The sequence below is a fragment of the Danio aesculapii genome, chromosome 15, assembly GCF_903798145.1.
Source record: "Danio aesculapii chromosome 15, fDanAes4.1, whole genome shotgun sequence".
NCBI classification, from domain to species: Eukaryota; Metazoa; Chordata; class Actinopteri; order Cypriniformes; family Danionidae; genus Danio; species Danio aesculapii.
The window spans coordinates 5,791,293-5,811,588 of NC_079449.1; the positions used below are offsets into that span (position 1 = coordinate 5,791,293).

General features: G+C 37.3%; 1 protein-coding gene across 1 annotated transcript in view; it reads right to left on the reverse strand.

Annotated features, from left to right (window-relative positions):
• Positions 1–4,318: 4,318 nt before the first annotated feature.
• Positions 4,319–20,296, reverse strand: part of acsl3a (acyl-CoA synthetase long chain family member 3a) — a 91,603-nt gene continuing 75,625 nt past the window's right edge. Inside the window, exons 14-16 of the mRNA XM_056473844.1 lie at positions 10,723–10,837; positions 9,710–9,867; positions 4,319–6,224 (exon numbers count right to left, since the gene is read on the reverse strand). Coding sequence (XP_056329819.1) covers positions 6,067–6,224; positions 9,710–9,867; positions 10,723–10,837 — 431 coding nt within the window. The 3' untranslated portion in view covers positions 4,319–6,066. The remainder of the gene's footprint in view (positions 6,225–9,709; positions 9,868–10,722; positions 10,838–20,296) is intronic.

Consider the following 20,296-nt stretch of genomic DNA (forward strand, 5'->3'; position numbering starts at 1 on the left):
TTCAGGTCACTGGTTAATATGCACACCTTCTGACAGTATTACACTAAAGTAAGTAAAGATTAAAGGGATAGTTCACACAAAAATTTTAATTTACTCACTAATTACTCTTCCATTAAGTGTTTTTTTCTGTTAAACAAAAGAAGATAGTTTGAAGAAAGCTGAAAACCTGTAACCATTGACGTCCATAGTAGGAAAAGTCAATGATTACAGGTTTCCAGCATTTTTCAAAATATCTTCTTTTGTGTTCAACAGAAAACAGAGTAAATGGTGACAGAATTTTCAATTTTGGGTGAACTATCTCTTTAAACGAATCAAATAATGGCTTTAAGATGATTCCAGATGTGTTTAGACTGATGTAAACACTGGAAGAGTTTCATTTGGAGAGCCACCGGTTATATATTGATTTGAAAGAACTTAAACTTAGGAAAACATCCCATGATGCACTGTTTGTGTACAGGGCAGAACAAGAACGGGGACACTTTAATGCAACACAGAGGAAGACTTTGCCAGAGATTTGAGGCAATATAGGAAGTACTTAAAGAGCCCATATTATGGGTTTTTGAAAATGCCCTTCCATGTAGTGTGTAACACAGCTCTAAGTGAAGTGAAATATCCAGCTAAGGCTTAAATCTGTAAGTGTACAGTGTTTAAAACTATTGATTCTTCTATAAAGGAGTCGACTTATAGTGCTTCAAATGAGTCGTCTTGATAACGAGTCATTAGGTGTTTCGTGATGACGCGGCTACGAAACAAGTAGTTGCGCGCGCAAACCCGGGACATTTGAAAACTGCGGCGCCGCCCACTAACACAGAAAAAAAGCAACACACACACATACACACAGACACCGGTCGAATGAAGTCAAGTTTCAAAATATTTCAGCTCAGGTTCAAGGGAGCTGTCTAAATTGCACCCAGCAAGCTGAACTGGCGCTCTAGTCTAGGCGAACGGTGAGGGTAATGTGTGTGTGTGTGTTGCACAGGGCCGGTTCAGCAAGCTGAACTGCCGCTCTAGGTTATGTACGATCACGCCGCCCTCAACCCGAAAGTGAAAACGAAAGTGACCCGTTAGCAAGGTGAAGACGGGGGGTGTCGCAGATATAACTGAGGACGCGGGTGGGGAGGGAGGTGTTGCGGACGTCTCCCTCTCTATTCGTGTTGTGTCTTCTAAGGAGGAGGAGGAGGAGGAGGTGTTTGTGTGTGTATGTGTGTGTGTGTCTGTGTGAAAAGAGCAGGTAGAGGGTGAAGTGCTCCTCGCCAGTTCTTGGACTTTTTGCTTGATAAAATAGTTTGTCGTCTATTTTTTAAGTCCGTCGTCTGTATTTACATTCACCCACTGGCAGCCAAAATCCACTATGAAGCGCGTGTGCACTGTGACTACTTTTATATTGTTGATTAGCAGCTGGGCATTTCACTCTGTCTCGTGCTGAAGCCTGTCACTGTCGACCAATCGCAGCAGGCTGTCATCGGTCTAATCAGCACAGAATAGCTTCGCGCTAAGGACGAGTTTGGGTACAAATGAATCGCTGAACGATTCATATGGGAGTCGGTGGGATAATTAGGTAAAAATAAATGCAGATTATAAGACCATCAAAGTGTTGTTTGACCTTGCATGCATATTAGACTGTTGTTGGAGACCCTTACAACCTAAATATGACCCTATTTCATGTATAATATGGGCTCTTTAAAACCAAATCTCAGTTTTAAAGCTGCTGTAAATGATGTTAGATTGGGAATAACATGCAGAAAATTTCCTCAGAGAAAAAAAGAAATAAAAATCACACATCAGGGATGTTTGCATGCACTGATTTTTGTCATTCAAAACGGATACAATTTTATTTCATTATAGTACTTAAAACCAAATCTTACAGTATGGACTTTTGAGAAAACTTAAGAAAATCTTCACACTGATATTTTACTTGCACTTAAATCTGATTGAGATGTTATGTGGATTAACTGAGGTGTTTACCTGAAGGTCCAACATAAAGGAGCCATCGGGGTCTGATAATAAATGCATCATTTAGGTACAAGTTGACCATACCTGCCAACATTTGTCCCTGAAAATCCGGGAGACCGGGGGGGTTAGGTTTGGGGCTGAGGTGTCTGAATAACACTATTGAGAACCGGGTACTGTGTACTATGGTGTTAGTAACTGTGCTATGAAATATGTTTCGGGCGGCCGCTGCCATCGGTTCCTATACCAATGTTGGTTACACAGACTGTACCAAAATGCTGGTATGGTTGAAATTGTTGAAATTACAGGAGTTTTCCGGGAGAAATAACAAAACTGGAGGATGGCAGGAGATGGGTCTGAAATATGTGAGACTCCCGGGAAAAACGGAAGTGTTGGCAGGTATGAGTTGCCAGTCATTTACTGATTTTTTTTCTTTCATTAGTTATTAATCTGGGGTTTTGGAAGGCATGCATGCATCACTTTTGGCAGCTTTAAAGGAATAGTTCACCCCCCAAAAATTTAAAATAGCCCATAATTTATTCACTATTAAGTCACTATATGGTTCTTCTGTCAGTAGTTTTAAATCATCTCATTTGAATGTAAAGCGACAGTTTTAAAGAGTAATAAAACATTATATGTGGACTATATTTTCCCCAACCCAAACACAAAATACTAATATCTACTTTTTATAGGAGCCCAATAACATCTTGCGGTGGCCCCAGGGGCGTCGTTAGTGCCCCAGTAAATGCTTTGAGATACGATTTACTTTATATGCAAGTGGATTTATTAAGAGAGGTAATACCAGAATAAAGAAGTTATTCTCTATGTGCAACTGAACCAACTCTGGTGAAAGCAATGTAGTTCACTCATAAACAAAACTGAGCATGTCCACAGTAAAAAAAAACATACCTGCACGCCTCACACACTGTTTCCGCTTGACACTGCTCTGCTCCCGGTGTAAGTCCCGGTTGTGAACATGCACGCCGAAAAAATAGCCGCGCTGCTTATGAGTTGTTAAACCACCATAAGAGTCTTGTATGCGGAGGTGTGTTTTGCAGTGAGTTTAGCAAGTCGACAAAACTAAAGTTTAAATAATATGATGGTGATCTTGTTTGGGGTAAGCATGGCTCCTGATAGATTTTTTTGATTGAAGCAAAAGGAGGGATGATGAGTCAGGGGTGTAAGTCTTAATAAAGCTAATTCTCTGCCATGAGTTGCGTCTAAGACAGGGATGGGCAAACTCGATCCTGGAGGGCCGGTGTCCCTGCATAGTTTTGCACCAACCCTAATCAAACACACCTGCTTGTAGCTTTCTAGTGATCTTGAAGACACTAATTAGGGTGTTCAGGTGTGTTTGATTAGTGTTGGAGCAAAACTGTGCAGGGACACCGGCCCTCCAGGATCGAGTTTGCCCATGCCTGGTCTAAGACAACACACAACTGATTATTCTATGCATCTTTTTTTTTTTTTTGCATACTATTGAATTGTCTAGAGAATTTTATTCAAATGAAATCAATATTCATGCAAAAGATTTCTCAAATTATCTTAGCATCACTCGAATTTCTGTTATTTATTTAGAGTAATAATTGTATAATAACAATAATACTGTAATGTTTTATAATTATATATATATTTATATATTTATTTTGCGTGGTTCGAAAGACCCCCCCCCCCCCTTCTGTCCAGAATTTGTCCCATATATGAGCTCATTTGTCCCATTTTTGTGCCATCATAAATTGTGAAAATAACCAATAGAAGAAGGCTTAAAGAAGAATATCCAATAAAAGAAGGCTTTTATTATTTAAATGGGCAAATTCTGACGGAGGAAATGAGCTGGCCAGTTTGTTATTTGCCTATAAGCTACAGTTTTTAATTTAAAACAAGTTTTAACAGATTCCCAATTTTTTTTGTTATAATGGATGATAATAAATTAGCATTTAAAATATGTATTTTTCATATTTCTAAAATTCTAATCTCATTACATTATATATAAAACTGTAACTACTTGTAATTAAACAAATTTTTGTAAACAAAAATAGCATGATAGGTACTTTGACAAAAATGCAGGAAGTATTTTTGTTGCAGCACAAAGTGTGGTAATGATAACCACCGACAAGCTAATCTAGCACAAAATAGTGCTTAAAATGTCACAAAAATGCAGTATTTAAACCTCGAATATCTGCAAATGTCTGAACCCCCCCCCCAGCTCTTTTAATAGGATTACTATTATTTATATATATATATATATATATATATATATATATATATATATATATATATATATATATATATATATATATATATATATATATATATAGTATATACATTTTTTTTTTGGAGGGGGAGCTGTGCCCCAATAGAGCGTTATGTCTAGCAACGCCCCTGGGTGGCCCTAGATATCTACCACATCTCCCACCCCCTTGTCTTTACTTACTAAATCTCCCCCCCACCTACCCCGCCCATGTTAACTTGCGAGATTGCTAACGTCACACCAAACCAACCCTTAAACTTACACTTTAGATACACACTCTAGGGACATACTTTACAGCTTGTAAACAAGGGGCATAATAGGGACCCTTTAAATTGATCTAAATTGATTCCTCAAGTTTGAATACTTTTTTTTTTTTTAACCCTGTGGACATCCTATAAAAGCTGTCAAGTTTTGAGTTTATAATTAAAACACATAATTATTTGTGTTAAAAACACATTAGAGCACTGTTTAAGACATGCGTTAACCCCCTGATGGAGTATGGGTTATCTTTATGACAGATTATGCACTTTTTAAAGCTTCAAATCAAAAAGCGCCACTACCCAACACCACTATACAGGATTGAAGAGGCAGGATATAATGTAAAACGACTCTCTGACTCTCGTAAACAGTTGAAGTCAGAATTATTAGCCCTACCATAATTTTTTCCCCAATTTGTTTAACAAAAAGAACTGATTTCTTTTATCTTTGTCATGATGAAAGCACATTATATTTGACTAGATAATTTTCAAGATACTAATAGTCAGTTTAAAGTGACATTTAAAGGTGCAACTAGGTTCATTAGGCAAGTTAGAGTAGTTAGGCAAGTCATTGTATAACAGTGGTTTGTTCTGTAGACAGTGGTTCCCAAAGTGGGGGTTGCAGGACAAAGACAGGGGGCGCTTTGCTGATTTTCAAAAGTCAAATCAATTTTATTAAACTATTAAAATTACAATATTTTAGGCATAATCCACAGAAGATAAAAATAGTATTTTTTAATAGTAAAAAAACAAAAAAACAACAAGCAAATGAAGAGCAGCAGACTGATTTAATAACACCAGATTAAACTTTCTGACACCTTTATGGCAATCAAATACATTAAAAATAAATAGAGCCCACAGCTGTTTATTGAGGATGATCTCTGAGTGGCGGTCTCCAAAATTAAACCAAGAATAGACTAGAAAACAATATGTCCAGTCTTATTAGTTGAGGTTAATATTAAATTAAACAAATTAATAAACGACTATACAAGTGATATGGTTGTTAGACTGTTGCACTTTTTTGTGTTGTCAATATGCTCGTGTTTATATAGGCCTATTGTTGTGTGCGCAATGTTTGTATATTTATTACCACTTCTGAGGAATTTGGGGGTCGTGAGTCACTGGCATTGTTATTTTAGGGGCCTTGTGCTGAAAAGTTTGAGAACCCTGCTGTAGACAATCAAAAAACAAACAAAGGGGCTAATAATATTGAGTTAAAAAAATGCTTTGATTCTAGCCGAAATAAAACAATTAAGACTTTCTCCAGAAGAAAAAATATTATAGGAAATGCTGTGAAAAAATTCCTTGCTCTATTAAACATCATTTGGGAAATATTTAAAGAATTGACAGAAGGGCTAAAATTTCACTTCAACTGTACACAGATGCCTTAAATGAGAGTCATTTTGGGGTGAACTATTCCTTTAAGAACTGCTTTAGTGTTGGCCATTTTCTGATATCACACTAAAAACCTCACTCAGTGGTATGAAAACATCTCCAAATGATCAATGTTCAGGTCTGCAACGTCCACTGGAAATCTCCATCCTGATTGGATGTTGCTGTAATGAGATCAGTTACTTTTTCTTGCCTTCCTGTCCCATGATTTGGCTCTTACTTGGCTCCGTACATCCTCTCGATGTCGTTCTGGTAGTGAGTTTTTAGCTCCTTTCTCTTGAGTTTGAAAGAGTCTGTAACCAGGCCGGTGTCTGGGGTCCAGGGCTCCACGCTCAAGCGGATCTTCCGGGGAATCTCGAATCTTTCTAGCTGGGCTGTTAAACACACAGAGCAGTAGGAAATAAATCATAATCATGTATAGTTATACTGAACAGTGGTGAAACGGGAAGAATGACATATAGCAGGGGATCCCAAAACCTTATCAGCAGTTACTTTAAGTTACTTCAATATTTCTATAATTTAATGACACACTTCTATATACACATTTAAAGGGATAGTTCACCCCAAAAATTAAAATGTACTCATCCTCAAGTGGTTCCAAACTTTTATGACTTTCTTTCTTCAGTTGAACACCAAAGAAGATATTTTGAAGAATGCTGAAAACCTGTAACCATTGACTTCCATAAGAAAAACAAACACTATCAGGGCTCGAAATGAACCTTTTGCTTGGTAGCACTGGTGCTCCTAACTTTAAAAATGTAGTAGCACACAGCAAGAATTAGGTGCACAATTACTACAAGTTTTATATTAAAAGATTAATTGCATTTGAAATCATCCTGGTGATTAAATGAAGAATTAAATAGTGCACATTGCGCTTAAATTGTGTAGATTCAGTGGCAAACACTGTTACCTTAAAACTCTGTCACACAGACTTTACTGTGAGTCTTATCCACTCTTTTGAAAAGTGTATCAGATGTGCCATTATTTGTAACTTTAGATGGTTTCTAAAACAAAATCAAAGTCATTTCCATTCTCTCATATTTAGTGCTTTATTCCCGCGCTATTCCCTAAATCTGCGCATGCGCTGAACATTTTGCAGTGAAAACCGGTCCCACGGCATCAATTTTATGCACTCGCACAATATTTCGCGGTCGTATAGACAAAATTCCGGATGCATATGCAACCAAAACTGTCGCGATTTCGAGCCCTGACTATGGAAGTCAATGGTTACAGGTTTTCAGCATTCTTCAAAATATATATATATATATATATATATATATATATATATATATATATATATATATATATATATTATTATTATTTTTTTTTTTTTTTTTTTTTTTTTGTGTTTAAAGGAAGAAAAAACTCAGAAATATTTAAAACAGGTAGAGGGTGAGTAAATAATGACAGATTTATATTTTTGGGTGAACTATCCTGTGTGTATTTTGACTTTATAGCTGGAGTCTCTATAGTCTCTTAGCCCATATTAAGTGAGAACATAAATTAAGAAAGATATGTATGGACAGAAATATACTGTTTTAAATTACAATTGTAACATTTTTAATTACTATTGTACTAAGTTAATCATTTTTTATTTTTTATTTTATTGCAAAACTGCAGATATTTCTATAATTCAATGACACACTTCTATATACACAAAGTTAAAGGGATAGTTCACCCAAAAATGAAAATGTACTCATTATTTATTATCCCAAAGTGGTTCCAAACCTTTATGAGTTCCTTTCTTCTGTTGAACACGAAAGAAGATAATTTGCAAAATACTGAAAACCTGTAACTATCGACTTACATAGCAAAAACAAATACTATGGAAGTCAACAGTTACAGGTTTTCAGCTTTCTTCAAAATACCTTCGTTAGTGTTCAACAGAAGAAAGAAACTCATAAATGTTTGAAACAATCAGTAAATAATGACAGAATTTACATTTTTGGGTGGACTGTCCCTTTAATGGTTACCTGACATGCAAGTGAAATGCATATTTAATTAGTAAGTGTTTTTTTTTTTTTTTATTTATTGTTGGACTGAGTATTAGTGATACCCATATTAAGTGGTGACAGGGGCGCTAAAGGAGCGGAGTTAAGTAGGTTTTGTTCTCGATATTCACATTCAGTGATAGACAGCAATAACTCACAATAACTCTATACTGTGTTTCCTACAAAAACACAAAGCAGGTTCTGTTTCCCAGCTGTTTTTTTTTTTTTTTTTTTCGCTCGATATTATGAGTAATGCCCCGTTTAAGCCTTCGCCATAGTAGCCATACTAATAGCAATCATTTTTCCATCTGTTTCAAACTACAAAAATTGCATATCAGCAGATCAAAACAGAGATGTGATCACAAACTGAGCACTTGCAATCTGCAAATTAGAATAGAAACTGGATAACGAGCACACAAACATACTGACAGTAGGTACTGAACATTGTTATGGGTCAATGATGCTAATATTCGGGACAAATCCATTAGTTTCCCCTTTCTGCTTGCTCTCTGCACTGTCCATGTGTGTTTCCTCGTCGGTTAGTAACGCTATATTTCATTGCACAACAATAGTCTCAGGCTTTTTGGCTAAAAAAGAGAAATGACAGTTTAATTAGTTATTATTAGATTATTTCTAATAATAATATTAGATTATTTCTAAATTACACCTCTCCTGCTGTGCATGAACTAAGCTGTTGAATGGTTAGCGTATGAGGCGGCTAGGCTAACCTAGCTTCAATTTTGATTAAATACTCTAATCGGTTGCTATTATGTCGTGAATATCCCCCTGTTATGCATACTGCAGTCCTTTTATGTCTGGCTTTCTCAGATATCTCACCTGTTCGCCAAAATGACTTTTATATCCCTGGGAATGTCTGACACCGGCGCAAACACACTGTAAGAGATGTGCCAGGCATGAAAACTTGACAGGCGTAGCAACAGTAACTAAGGAGGGCGGGGCTTAGCGAAGGGGTCAATTGTACTATTATGTCCTATTTTAATGTCATTATTATGTTATGATTTTGTCACTTAAACACTAAAGCATTTATTTTAGGTGGGATACCGATTAAAAGCTGTACATTTTTGCTGTCCACAAAAATGGAAATTATGTGTAAAATAAACCTACATTGTACAATTTCTGAGTGAGAAATTATTCAGTGCCATTTTTAATAATGCAATAATGCAATATAAATTTTACATTTGATATAATTATGCAATAACTGGATAAAATAGCCCAAATGTACAGTTTGAAGACATATTTATTCGCTATTCTTTGTCAAATATTTCCCAAATGATGTCTAACAGAGCAAGGAAATTTTCACAGTATGTCTGATAATATTTTTTCTTCTTGAGAAAGTCTTATTTGTTTTATTTTGGCTAGAATAAAAGCAGTTTAAATTTTTTTTTAAAGTATTGTAAGGTCAATATTATTAGCCCCCTTTAAGCTATATTTATGTTCGATAGTCTAAAGAACAAACCACTGTTATATAAAGTGACTTGCCTAATTATCCTAACTTACCTAATTAACCTAGTTAAGCCTTTAAATGTCACTTTAAGCTGTATAGAAGTGTCTTGAAAAATATCTAGTTAAATATTATTTACTGTCATCATGACAAAGATAAAATAAATCAGTTATTAGAAATGAGTTATTAAAACTATGTTTAGAAATGTGCTGAAAAAAAAATCTCTCCATTAAACAGAAATTGGGGGAAAAAATATACAGGGGGGCTAATAATTCTGACTTCAGCTGTATATGGTTACAAGTACCATTTTACATGATCGGTGTATTTACAGAGAAAACAGTGCACTGTAAGCACTGTACTACAGAAATACTACAAACAGCGTGTGATTATTCAGATTGTGTTTCACCTGTCAGTGCTGCTTCTGTCATGACTGTGAGCACCGCCTCCTCGATGACAGGGTTGTTGCAAAGCTCCTCCCACAAACCTCTGACACACTTCCTCTCCGCCAGAGCCAGGAGCTGCTTCTGATTGGGCACCACAAAGCCAATCACGTAAGACTCGTCACTGCAGAATATGAAGTGGAGGGACTTATTAATTGTGTGGAGTGTAAATGTGTTTAAATAGGGTGTGGTTGATCTAAGAAAAAAAGAGTAGAGTAACTAAAGGTAAATTATTCAATTCAATTATTGACTCATGGGGTGGCACGGTGGCTCAGTGGTTAGCACTGTTGCCTCACAGCAAGAAAGTCGCTGGTTCTCTTTTCCTTTTTCTGTTTTTTCTCTTCTTCTCTTGTCATTTGTATGAATTTGTATTTTCTCATATGTACACATGCTCTATATTTAATGTACATATGCAGATATTTGACTGGACTTGTGGTTATGTGCAGGTATAGATTACTCATGGAGGAATATGATTAAGTATCTACAGTTGTGGATGTGCATATGTATTTACATTTCACCTACAGTATGTTTATTTATTTTTATTTGCTGGCATGGTTGGGATTTGGGGTTTGTTCTTTAAAATGTGAAAAACTTTAAATAAAATATATAAAAAAAAAAAGAAGAAGGTCGCTGGTTCGAGCCTTGGCTGGGTCAGTTGGCATTTCTATGTTTGCATGTTCTCCCAGTGTTGGCGTGGGTTTCCTCCGGTTTCCCCCACAGTCCAAACACATGCGCTATAGGAGAATTAGATGAACTAAATCAGCTGTGCTAACCACTGAGCCACCGTGTCACCCGCTAATGCAACTCACAGTTGAATAATCTTGCTTAACAATAACTCATACTCAGGGATTGTTAGAATGAGTTTAAAACATTGTAGAGTTTTATCCACGTGGCTACTGGTGAGTATTTAATAAGCTCCTGACTATACAAGTTAAGAGTGTTTTTGTGCGTGTGGTAGAAATTGTGTTTTGTATTGCACCTATTTGCATAGGCGCAGATGTTGTCGACGAGTGGGCAGTTCTTCAGGGCCGCCTCCACTTTTCCCAGAGACACGTATTCTCCTGCCTGCAACTTCACCAGGTCTTTCTTACGGTCTAAGACACAAACACACACAAATGAGCAATTCCAGCATTATGGATGTGACATTTGCAGTAAAAACTCAAAACATAATTGACAGAGAAATGACATGTTAACATTATATTGAAACATCTGTTATATTTCCCAAAACAACTAACCATAGAGTTATGGGATCAGAACAATATCAGGTAACACTTTATTTTGATGGTCCATTTGAGTATTAGTAGACTGTCTGCTTAATATCTGTTAATATGCTCATTCAACAGACATTTAACTGACTATAAGAAACTTCGCAAGTACATGTCAACTCTAACCTAACAGTCTACTTATAATCTAATGCAGGGCTATTCAATTAGTTTGTCATGGGGGCCAGTTCATGAAAAGCATCCCAAACGAAGGGCTAAGAGAGATATGACTTGCGTGATGACTCAACAGCATATAAGAGCCCATATGTTGTATTTTTGCTCCTTAAGACAGCCATGTTGTATTTTTCTACATTTAAATGTTAATATATTGTACTTGAAACTACACAATATCACTGCACTGTACAATAGGATTATTTACAAACATTCAAATGTTGTATTTGAAAGCACAACAAAATCAGTGCATTGCTTAAGTAGGCTTCTTCTACATTCAGACACATTCATATGTTTTGAACTGCATAACAATTAGGGATGCAACAATTATAGATTTTGGTTGTACGATTATATAGTCTGAATAATAATCATGGTTTCACAGTCTAATGTAAATTTAAGCTTTAGGTGAGTATTTAGATTACTGTTGTTATCATCTGTGTTCATACATACATTATCATTTTAATAATAATTCGTCTAACATATCTTTTGTTTACATTGCACAGAAAGCCACGCACAACTCTCACCGCTACAGAGTGAGATGTTTTCTACTGTGTGCACCCGGAAAGCCACGAACCCGTTGCTCTGATTGCGCACGCATATTGGCATATATTCTTACATTAGAAATAACAAACTTGTGCATGGAAAAGACGTGATTTTAGAACGGCCCGCCGCTATAGTTAATCCAGTGTGCGTGTGTATTAGCCTTGGTATAAGCTCGGAACTTAAAACTAGCGCACAGGTGGCATAACTTTGTTTAGTTGAAGCAGTTTTGTTCCGTGCAACAGAAACGCAGCATTGAGAAGCCTTTTTGATAATTAACTGTGACAAATTAATAGTTACGAATAGTGACGAATAAAAGTGCAGTTAATAGTGAAATCGGCTAATCGTTGCATCCCTAATAACGATATCAGTACATTGTACAAAAGGTCTTTTCTAAAAACATATCCAAATGTTTTCTCGCCCCACTCACTCAATGTCAGGTGACTAACGCTCTGCACAGCCTTCTACTGCAGCTCGTGATGTATTGAACAGATGTGCGTTACTTCATAACTATAACTATTATGTTACTACTATAACTACTATGTTCCTTCATAAACATTCTATTTTGACTGAACTAAAGTTATTTTTGATGTTTTGGTCACACTAATTGGAGAGCCGGAACAAATTGCCTCGGGGGCTGGGTTCGACCTGCGGCCCGCTAATTGAATAGCCCTGATCTAATGAGAATTAGCTGGCATGTACAGTAGATGCAATGTAACTTAAATTCAACAAACGGAAAATAAAGTGTGACCGAATATCAATCTGTAAACCTTTTTGATATTTTAAATGAGGAAAATAAACATGCATTATGGATTTGACCAAAAAAGTATATGCAAATTTACAGTATACGACATTACTCTTACAACATGTACTTTGTAGAAATTCTGTGAATTAAACTGCACAACCCAAAAGCGTACACAAGTAAACATTTCTGGAGAGCACCAAATAAGTCCCAGGAGATACGTTTTTTTTTTGTTTTGTTTTTCCATGAATCCGCTAGAGGCCGCTGTTTACACCTTTTGAGATCTCAAATTTCTCCTGTGAGTGCCGTTCGCACCTGCTGTTCTCGTGTAAATCCACCAGAGGCTGCTCTCGACTGACTGACTGACCAACCGACTGAAAAAACGAAAATACGAAAGTGGAAAAGCGGTCCATATGAAGGTAAGCGGTCAGCTGCTAGCACGATCAGCGACATACCACCCCATAGCGTTCGTTTTAAAGATGAAATGCAGCCATATGTACTTCTGGCTACATAATTCGAAATGTATATAAGGTTACGTTTTCAGAATGAGCCTAAGTTGCAAAAGACTTTATGCTAATCAAAAGGATAAGAGTTGGTGACTATAGAACAAACATGATTGAATTTATTTGACATTTTTGCATTCATGAGGGAAGCTTGGTTATGGATGTGACACCTCTCCGTTATGGACTTGACAGATGTAAAATTGGCACTTGTGCGACTCAAATATCATTGTTTGTAAACATTTACAGAGACTTTTTTTTTGTATTTTTACAGTACTGTAAAAGACAAGTTCCCCTGAAGAACGTACTTTCGGGTTATGTATGTGCGCTCTTCTGTTTGTGTGTGGGTGTGTCATTTTACGTATGTTTCATGGCATTGGATGATCCACATTGCGCTGATGACGTTGGCCAAAAAAACAAAAAAAGCCGGCTCAAACTTCAATAGCGATCTCTCACCCTCTCAACGGGTCTCTGTAAGGACAGTCTCTCTTGCGAGGACTAGTCTGAGAGAATTTGGTTTTATTTTGATTTGGTGAAAAATGCTCTTGTCTAAACTCTATGTGAGATTGCAATGTGTTTGTTGGTCAACTCTTCTAGTTAACTGATGCTCTTGAGTAATACCTCGGAGAGGGTGAAGACGTAAGTCACACTATATACATTTACAACACCCAGATTAACTTCTGTATTAGTTCGTTAGGTTCAGGAGAGTGTGCTGTGTCATTTTTTTAGCTTGAGTAGTTTAGTTATGACCTTTGGTACATTGATAATGTTTTTTTTCATGCATTTCTTTTGATATTTAGTTTAGTTTGTTTAATACAGTAAGCGGTGTTATATGTTTTTCTTTGATTTAAGCATCTCCAACTACCTCCTCTCCATCAGGTAAATGATCATTTATTCATTAGAGCTATTTTTCTTTTACTGTACAATATATTTTCACTTGTTTTCTCTGGTAGTATGGGCTATAAATAATCAAATGAAGTGATATTTGTGGTTTTCAGTTGTTTCTTTCTCCATTCACTGGTTACACACACACAAAACTATTATATGTCATGTCAAAAATACCCCTAGTTTATAAAGAACATCTAAAAGACGTAACAAATGATTTCGCTATTGATGTGAAAACTTATTTTATTCCATGGCAAGGTTGACATTTGCATAGAATTGCTCAATTATGCACAAAATTTAGGCAGAGTGTTTGTGAATTTGGCAACAGGAAGTTTCTCTTTCTCTCCCTTTTCTACTGTTTCCTTTGAGTTCTTATCGCTGGGAATATGTTTACAGTGAGATGTGTCATTTTCGGGAGATACAGCACTACAGTGTTTTATTGTAACGGAGAGGGGACTTCCATTTATAACTCGTGATAACTGGTTTGAAGATTTAAAGCAGTTTGGAAAAGTCCGTGTGTTCAAAAGCAGAGGATTCAGCAAACATCTGAAATACAAATAGCGTATAAAGCAACATCCGAGCGTACTATAAACCTGAACAGTGCAGTGGCTTTACTTTAGATCCAAAGAACCGAAAGATATCCAAAGATGCCTTTTCAAGTTGTAAAGATATCTGTTTTTGAAACTAATGAAGACAGCAGACGCCAACAATTTATTTATTCAGACTGGCATGTTTACCTTCCAAAATATTATAAATGTTTCTTAAAAATTATTGTGTTCAATGGGGGGAAAGTTGATGTCTTTTACCCAGACATTTAAAGGGCCATGAAACCCCCTCTGTCTTAGCAGGGTGTTTCCAGACCTCTAGTTTGAAAAAAAGTGAGGAAAGTGGCTGAGTCCAGCTCTGTTTAGGTGAGAGTGTCGAGTGGAGAAAGAGGGAAGGGTTTGCATGAAAAGGTTTCAGTACGAGCATACAGTGATTTTCACAGAGGCAAAACAACACAGAAGCAGAGGAGAAAAACAGTGACTGTTTACATGGACATCAGTAATCAAATTATTTGCCAAATTATTAATTTGTCAGCTTTAACTGCAGTTTGGCACTTTCACTTTCATTCAGGAACATTTCATGTATGCCCCCTGTGACAAACAAGATATTGGATGCGAGGAATTGCTGGAAGAGTGTAGTTTAAATTGATACCGCACACCGTATGGGAGAAAAAAACCCTCCTCATTTCTCTGTAACTTAGATGCAGAGAATAGTATCAGGAAGCCGTGTGTGTATAGACTATCCTGTCACAAAATGCGGCAAAAATCCTACACGACGGTAATAGTTTGATTAAGGTGTTTACATGTTTACATTTAGAGAGCAGCATTTACAGCGGATCTTTCAGTGCATTATATTGTAGTGATGTTAACGTACTGTAAACGCAGTAACTAAATCATTTAGACTTTAGGTATGTCTTTAAAAACTGTAAGAGTACTGCTGACGATACGAACTTTTGCGTTTGAATAAACATAAACAAAGAACACTGATCACACACTTACCAAATTTGTAAAGACAGGACAATCAACACGAACTGTAACTAAGTCTTTTTTAAAAGGAAAGGAGTGGCAAATCCGGATTTCACCATTTCCAGATGCGAATAGCTCTCGGGTAAAAAAAAAAAAAAAGTATTTTTGTCGCATGTTAGCAGACCACTGTAATACACACAGAGTCCAGCTGCGCTCTCATAGCGGGGAAATAAAAACAAAACTTTCGTTGCAGCACATTTATAAATGCAACACTGACGACTCTTGTCTCCAAACAATTCTTCCTCTTGTTTTAATTACGGTAGGCAACACAACGTGGCGTCTCTCTGCCGTCTGAACACTAACAGGTAAAAACAGCTTTGAAGAGTTCACTCTTAGCTGATGGTTGGTAATAAGCTAGTTTGGCATGCTGTCCCGGGAGAGAGCCCTGAGCTCATGAGATCCTCGAGCCCGGGGCTCCCTCCCGTTTGCAGGGCGAGAGGGGAGTTTGAGCTCAGGTAGATCTCGAGAACCCCCCCCCCCCTCCTGCTGCTTAAGGATTGCTAAGGTGGTGTGTTGCTGGAGGAATTTGAATATGGTGCTGGTTTGGTTTATTCGATTTACTTATGTCTCATGTTTTTAGACTGTGGGAGGAGAAACAGGAGCACCCAGGGAAAAGCCACGCAAGCATAGGGAGAACATGAACTCCACACGGAAATGCTGTCCGGCCGGGGTAGAGACCACAGTGCTAGCCACTGGACCGCCATGCTGCCCTATAGAGGAAAGAGGAGGAGAGGGGGTGGAAGGGCGAATTCTTCAAGACGTAGATGACTAAAGGTACGATGCTTGGTTATTTATACTGAGTTAGGATTGGTGGTTCATACATTAGCTTGACTCGGGCCAGCCGTTTCAATCATAAGCACGTGATCCTCTCGAAATTAGTTTATAAATAAACTTCACTTCGAAGCTATCATGCATATTAATGAAGTTGCACCTCATACACAATAGATTGTGCTGATTGGTTGGAACCAAGTCTTCCCATGAATAATGATGAAAACTCAAAAGATGTCATGTTGTATCCACCATTACAGACAGCCAGTCTACATACCGCAATTTTAAACAAGAATCTAATAGCCGTGATGAATATACACAAAATTGATCCCATCAGAGTTCATTCAATGTACTGTAAATGCAACTAAAGTGCACATGATCTTTTAGCATGTCTCACCAATGATCTCAGGCAGCCGTCTCCATGAATTTCGCCAATGTCTCCGGTGCAGAACCATCGCTGGCCTTTCTTGTCCACAAAGAAGTCCTCACTGGTTTTGTGTGCGTTCTTGTAGTAGCCCATGGTCACACTGGGCCCTCCGACCAGGATCTCTCCTCGTGGACAGGGCAGGTCTGTGCTGTGATATCCACCTGGAGACATACAGTACAGGATGAGGGATGGGGAAAATGGATTAAACACATATGAACTCAACATACACCAGAAATTCCCACAATCCACCGTGAGCAGATGTTTTACTTCCAGAATGAAAGATTTCCTGCTAGTTTATTCAAGCCCTTGTCATTCAAGATGTTCATTTCTTTTTGTGAATTGGGTAAAACTAAATTGGCGTAGTGAATGAATGTGTGAATGAATAAAGGTCTCATGAAATTAAAAGTTTTTTAGATGTTAGTATCAGTATTGTTAGTTTTAAAGATATCTAGAAGCTAGTGTGCTGCAAAAAATCGCTTTTTAGGAGATATAAACATGTAAAGCTTGTTTGTCACTTCTGCCTAAATGGATCACGTCACTTCATACTTCAGTTTCTCTTCAAATCATAACCAATCAAATGCTCTAGTATCTGACACGCCCCACCCCACTCAAGATGCTTCTCATTTGATGCACTTGAGCTCAACCACTCTCACTGGCAGAGCGTTGGTAAAACAAAACGCTATTGGCGGTTTTTAAAAATGGGAGGAGCTACACTATGTCCCACCCTCTCTTCGTGCTTCAGTTAAGATTATGCCAAACATCAAATAAAAAAAATTTACATTTCAAAGCACTTCACGGGACCTTTATTAAAACATATGCCAGAGTAATTGGTGGTTCATTATATTGGAGATTCCCCAATGACTAAGCTGAAGAATAGTGAGTGAGAGTGAATTCAGATAGGTTTTTGACAACAAAAAAATTCAAAAATATATTTATATAAGTGCCTTTTCAAGATACTACATTTTGTAATTTGATCATTCATTTTCCTCACTGGGACCAAAAATATGTCTCCATGAGGTCAAAATTTACTGGTATTGCTGGTCCAGACAATGCAAGGAATACAAGGTATAAAACACTATACACCTGTCTCAGACAGATGAGTGGGCTTAAACCACCTGTAAAAAACACTCATTCATCTCTCTGACACATTAACCGACAAACACTGTGCACTTATGAAGTGTGCTTCACACAGGTGAGTAGGTTTGACAAACCACCTGTAGAAACACTCTTTTCTCTCTTTCAAAAATAAAAAAACATAAAAAAAATAAAACAAACAAAAAACCTCTAACTTCTACTCTAGCAATAAGTTCTCTGACCACAAACAAGTTACTTTATATAACTAGCACATGTTGTGTGAGACAAAAACCTTTCTGGACTTTAAATGAGTCAAGAACTTTATTGTCTATTGAGGATGAGGAAGCTCTCGATTCAAACTAGGCTCATTTGAAAACGTACCCCTATATACATTTCTGGAGAGTGGCAAAACGTTCCAGGAGCTACTTTTTTTGCAGTTTTTGTTTTTTTGGGAAACCACCAGAGGTCGCTGTGTACGCTTTTCAGATCTCAAATTTCTCTCACAAGTGCTATTCGTACCTGCTGTTCTTGTGTAAATCCACCTGTCCACTGGGCTGACTGACCGACCTGACCAATATCCCCACCCACACCCTTCGCCAAACCCATCCGACAATGTTTTCAAAAGCGATCCAGAAAAAGAAAAATCTCCCTGATTTTTACCAAGTTTTGAGATTTACCACATTCTCACCCTGTTATTTACTTGTGTTTAATTTTTTGGCTTCTGTTTTTGTCTTACCTGCTTTCTGGAACCAGTTCTTTGCCGGAACCCGAAACTCCATCATCACGGTTAACTCCTCTCTACGTCTCAAATCTGCTAACGTACACTGCGAGCCACTAGATAAACTGATAACAACGGGAAAGCCGTCCATACGGAGGTAAGCGGTCAGCTGCTAGCGTGTAAAGAAACGACATCATGCTGCCTCGTAACGTTTAGTTTTAGAGACAAAAATGCTGCCATACGTACCTCAGGCTCATCCAAAAACGAAGCCCTAAATACGTATCTGGAAAATCTCGAATTATGTAGCCAATGTGTCTTGTTTTCATGTAAAACATCTTTATTTATTGTTCAGAAGAGGTCTGAGAGGTTTGGAATGAGATGAGAGTGAGTAAATAATAAGAGAAATATTAATTATTGGGTGAACTAACCCTTAAAAAAAAATCCACACTAAAATATCTGTCAATTAACGGTTTGCGGTTTTTTCTGATTCACAATTTTTTTTTGTTTATTTACGGCTGTGAATTGCATTATGGGATGTTGATCTCTGCTCTGTCGACTTTTGATGTTGAAAATTCAACTCTACAACTCTGTTTTATTGACATTTTAGTATTAATTTATTGTATAAAATAATATATAGAGAAATAAGAGTGTAAAATAACAGAAAATTTACTGGCAGCTTATTATAAAGTTTTTGAAGTGTAAAATGCAACACCAACCCAGATAATACAGCACTTTAAACATTTATAGATGTTTATAAAAGTCACTTTTTTCAAACTTTCCAAAAAGGTCCCATAATGCAATTCAAAAGCACAGATAGACGGAAAAAAACGTGAATCACAAAATACGGAAAACTGCTAATTTACAGATAGTTTACAGGTATTTGCATCCAATACCCGTGGCCTCTCATTCCTATGGCTTAGAGAATGATAACATTATATAATTCATTCATTCATTTTCCTTTGTCTTAGTCCCTGATTTATCAGGGTTCGCCACAGCGGAATGAACCGCCAACTATTCCAGCATATGTTTTATGCAGCCACAACCCAGTACTTGGAAACACCCGTACACACTTACATTCACACACACACAACTCATACACTACAGCCAATTTAGGTAATCCAATTCACCTATAGCTCATGTGTTTGGACTGTGGGGGAAACCGGCGCACCCGGAGGAAACCCACGGCAACACGGGGAGAACATGCAAACTCCAACTGGCCCAGCCGGGACTCAAACCAGTGACCTTCTTGCTATGAAGCCACCATGCTGCCTTATAATTAATGTTTAATTAAAAAATGTGTAGTAATTACAGTAGGTATTCTTTACAGAACTATCTGTCCAGATACAGCAGCTAAAATGTCTTCCTTACAAGGCCGCAAATGATAACCATAAATACTTTTTTCCCTCTTCCTTCTCTTTTGTTCTGTTGTTTTATTGCTCGTCCTTCTCTCGAGGTAGCAAATGAGCAGACATATGGCCTGATGGATGGGTAAACGCCTGTGACAGTGTTTTCATAAGAGCAGATATATGCATGTGTGTATGTTACGAGACTCACCCTCTATCCAGTCCTTCAGCTGAAGTTCACAGCACACCAGCGGTGCACCAACTCTCCCTGTACTGTAATCCCACACTACACACACACACATATAGACAATAACATCACATAAAACAATCTGTGCTTTGGCTGTAAGGCTGCAGTTATGTAATTATTTCCATTGCACATAAAAACAGTGATGACTAAATATGTATCTTCAATAAAATGGCTCATATTTGAGAAGTCAGCAGCTGCATGAAGCGTTTTCACCACAGAGTCCTCCGAGAACTCAAATCTCAAATCATTTTACATCTTTTGCACGTTCATGCTAATGTTTTGTTTTCCCTGTGAATGCCGAGGAT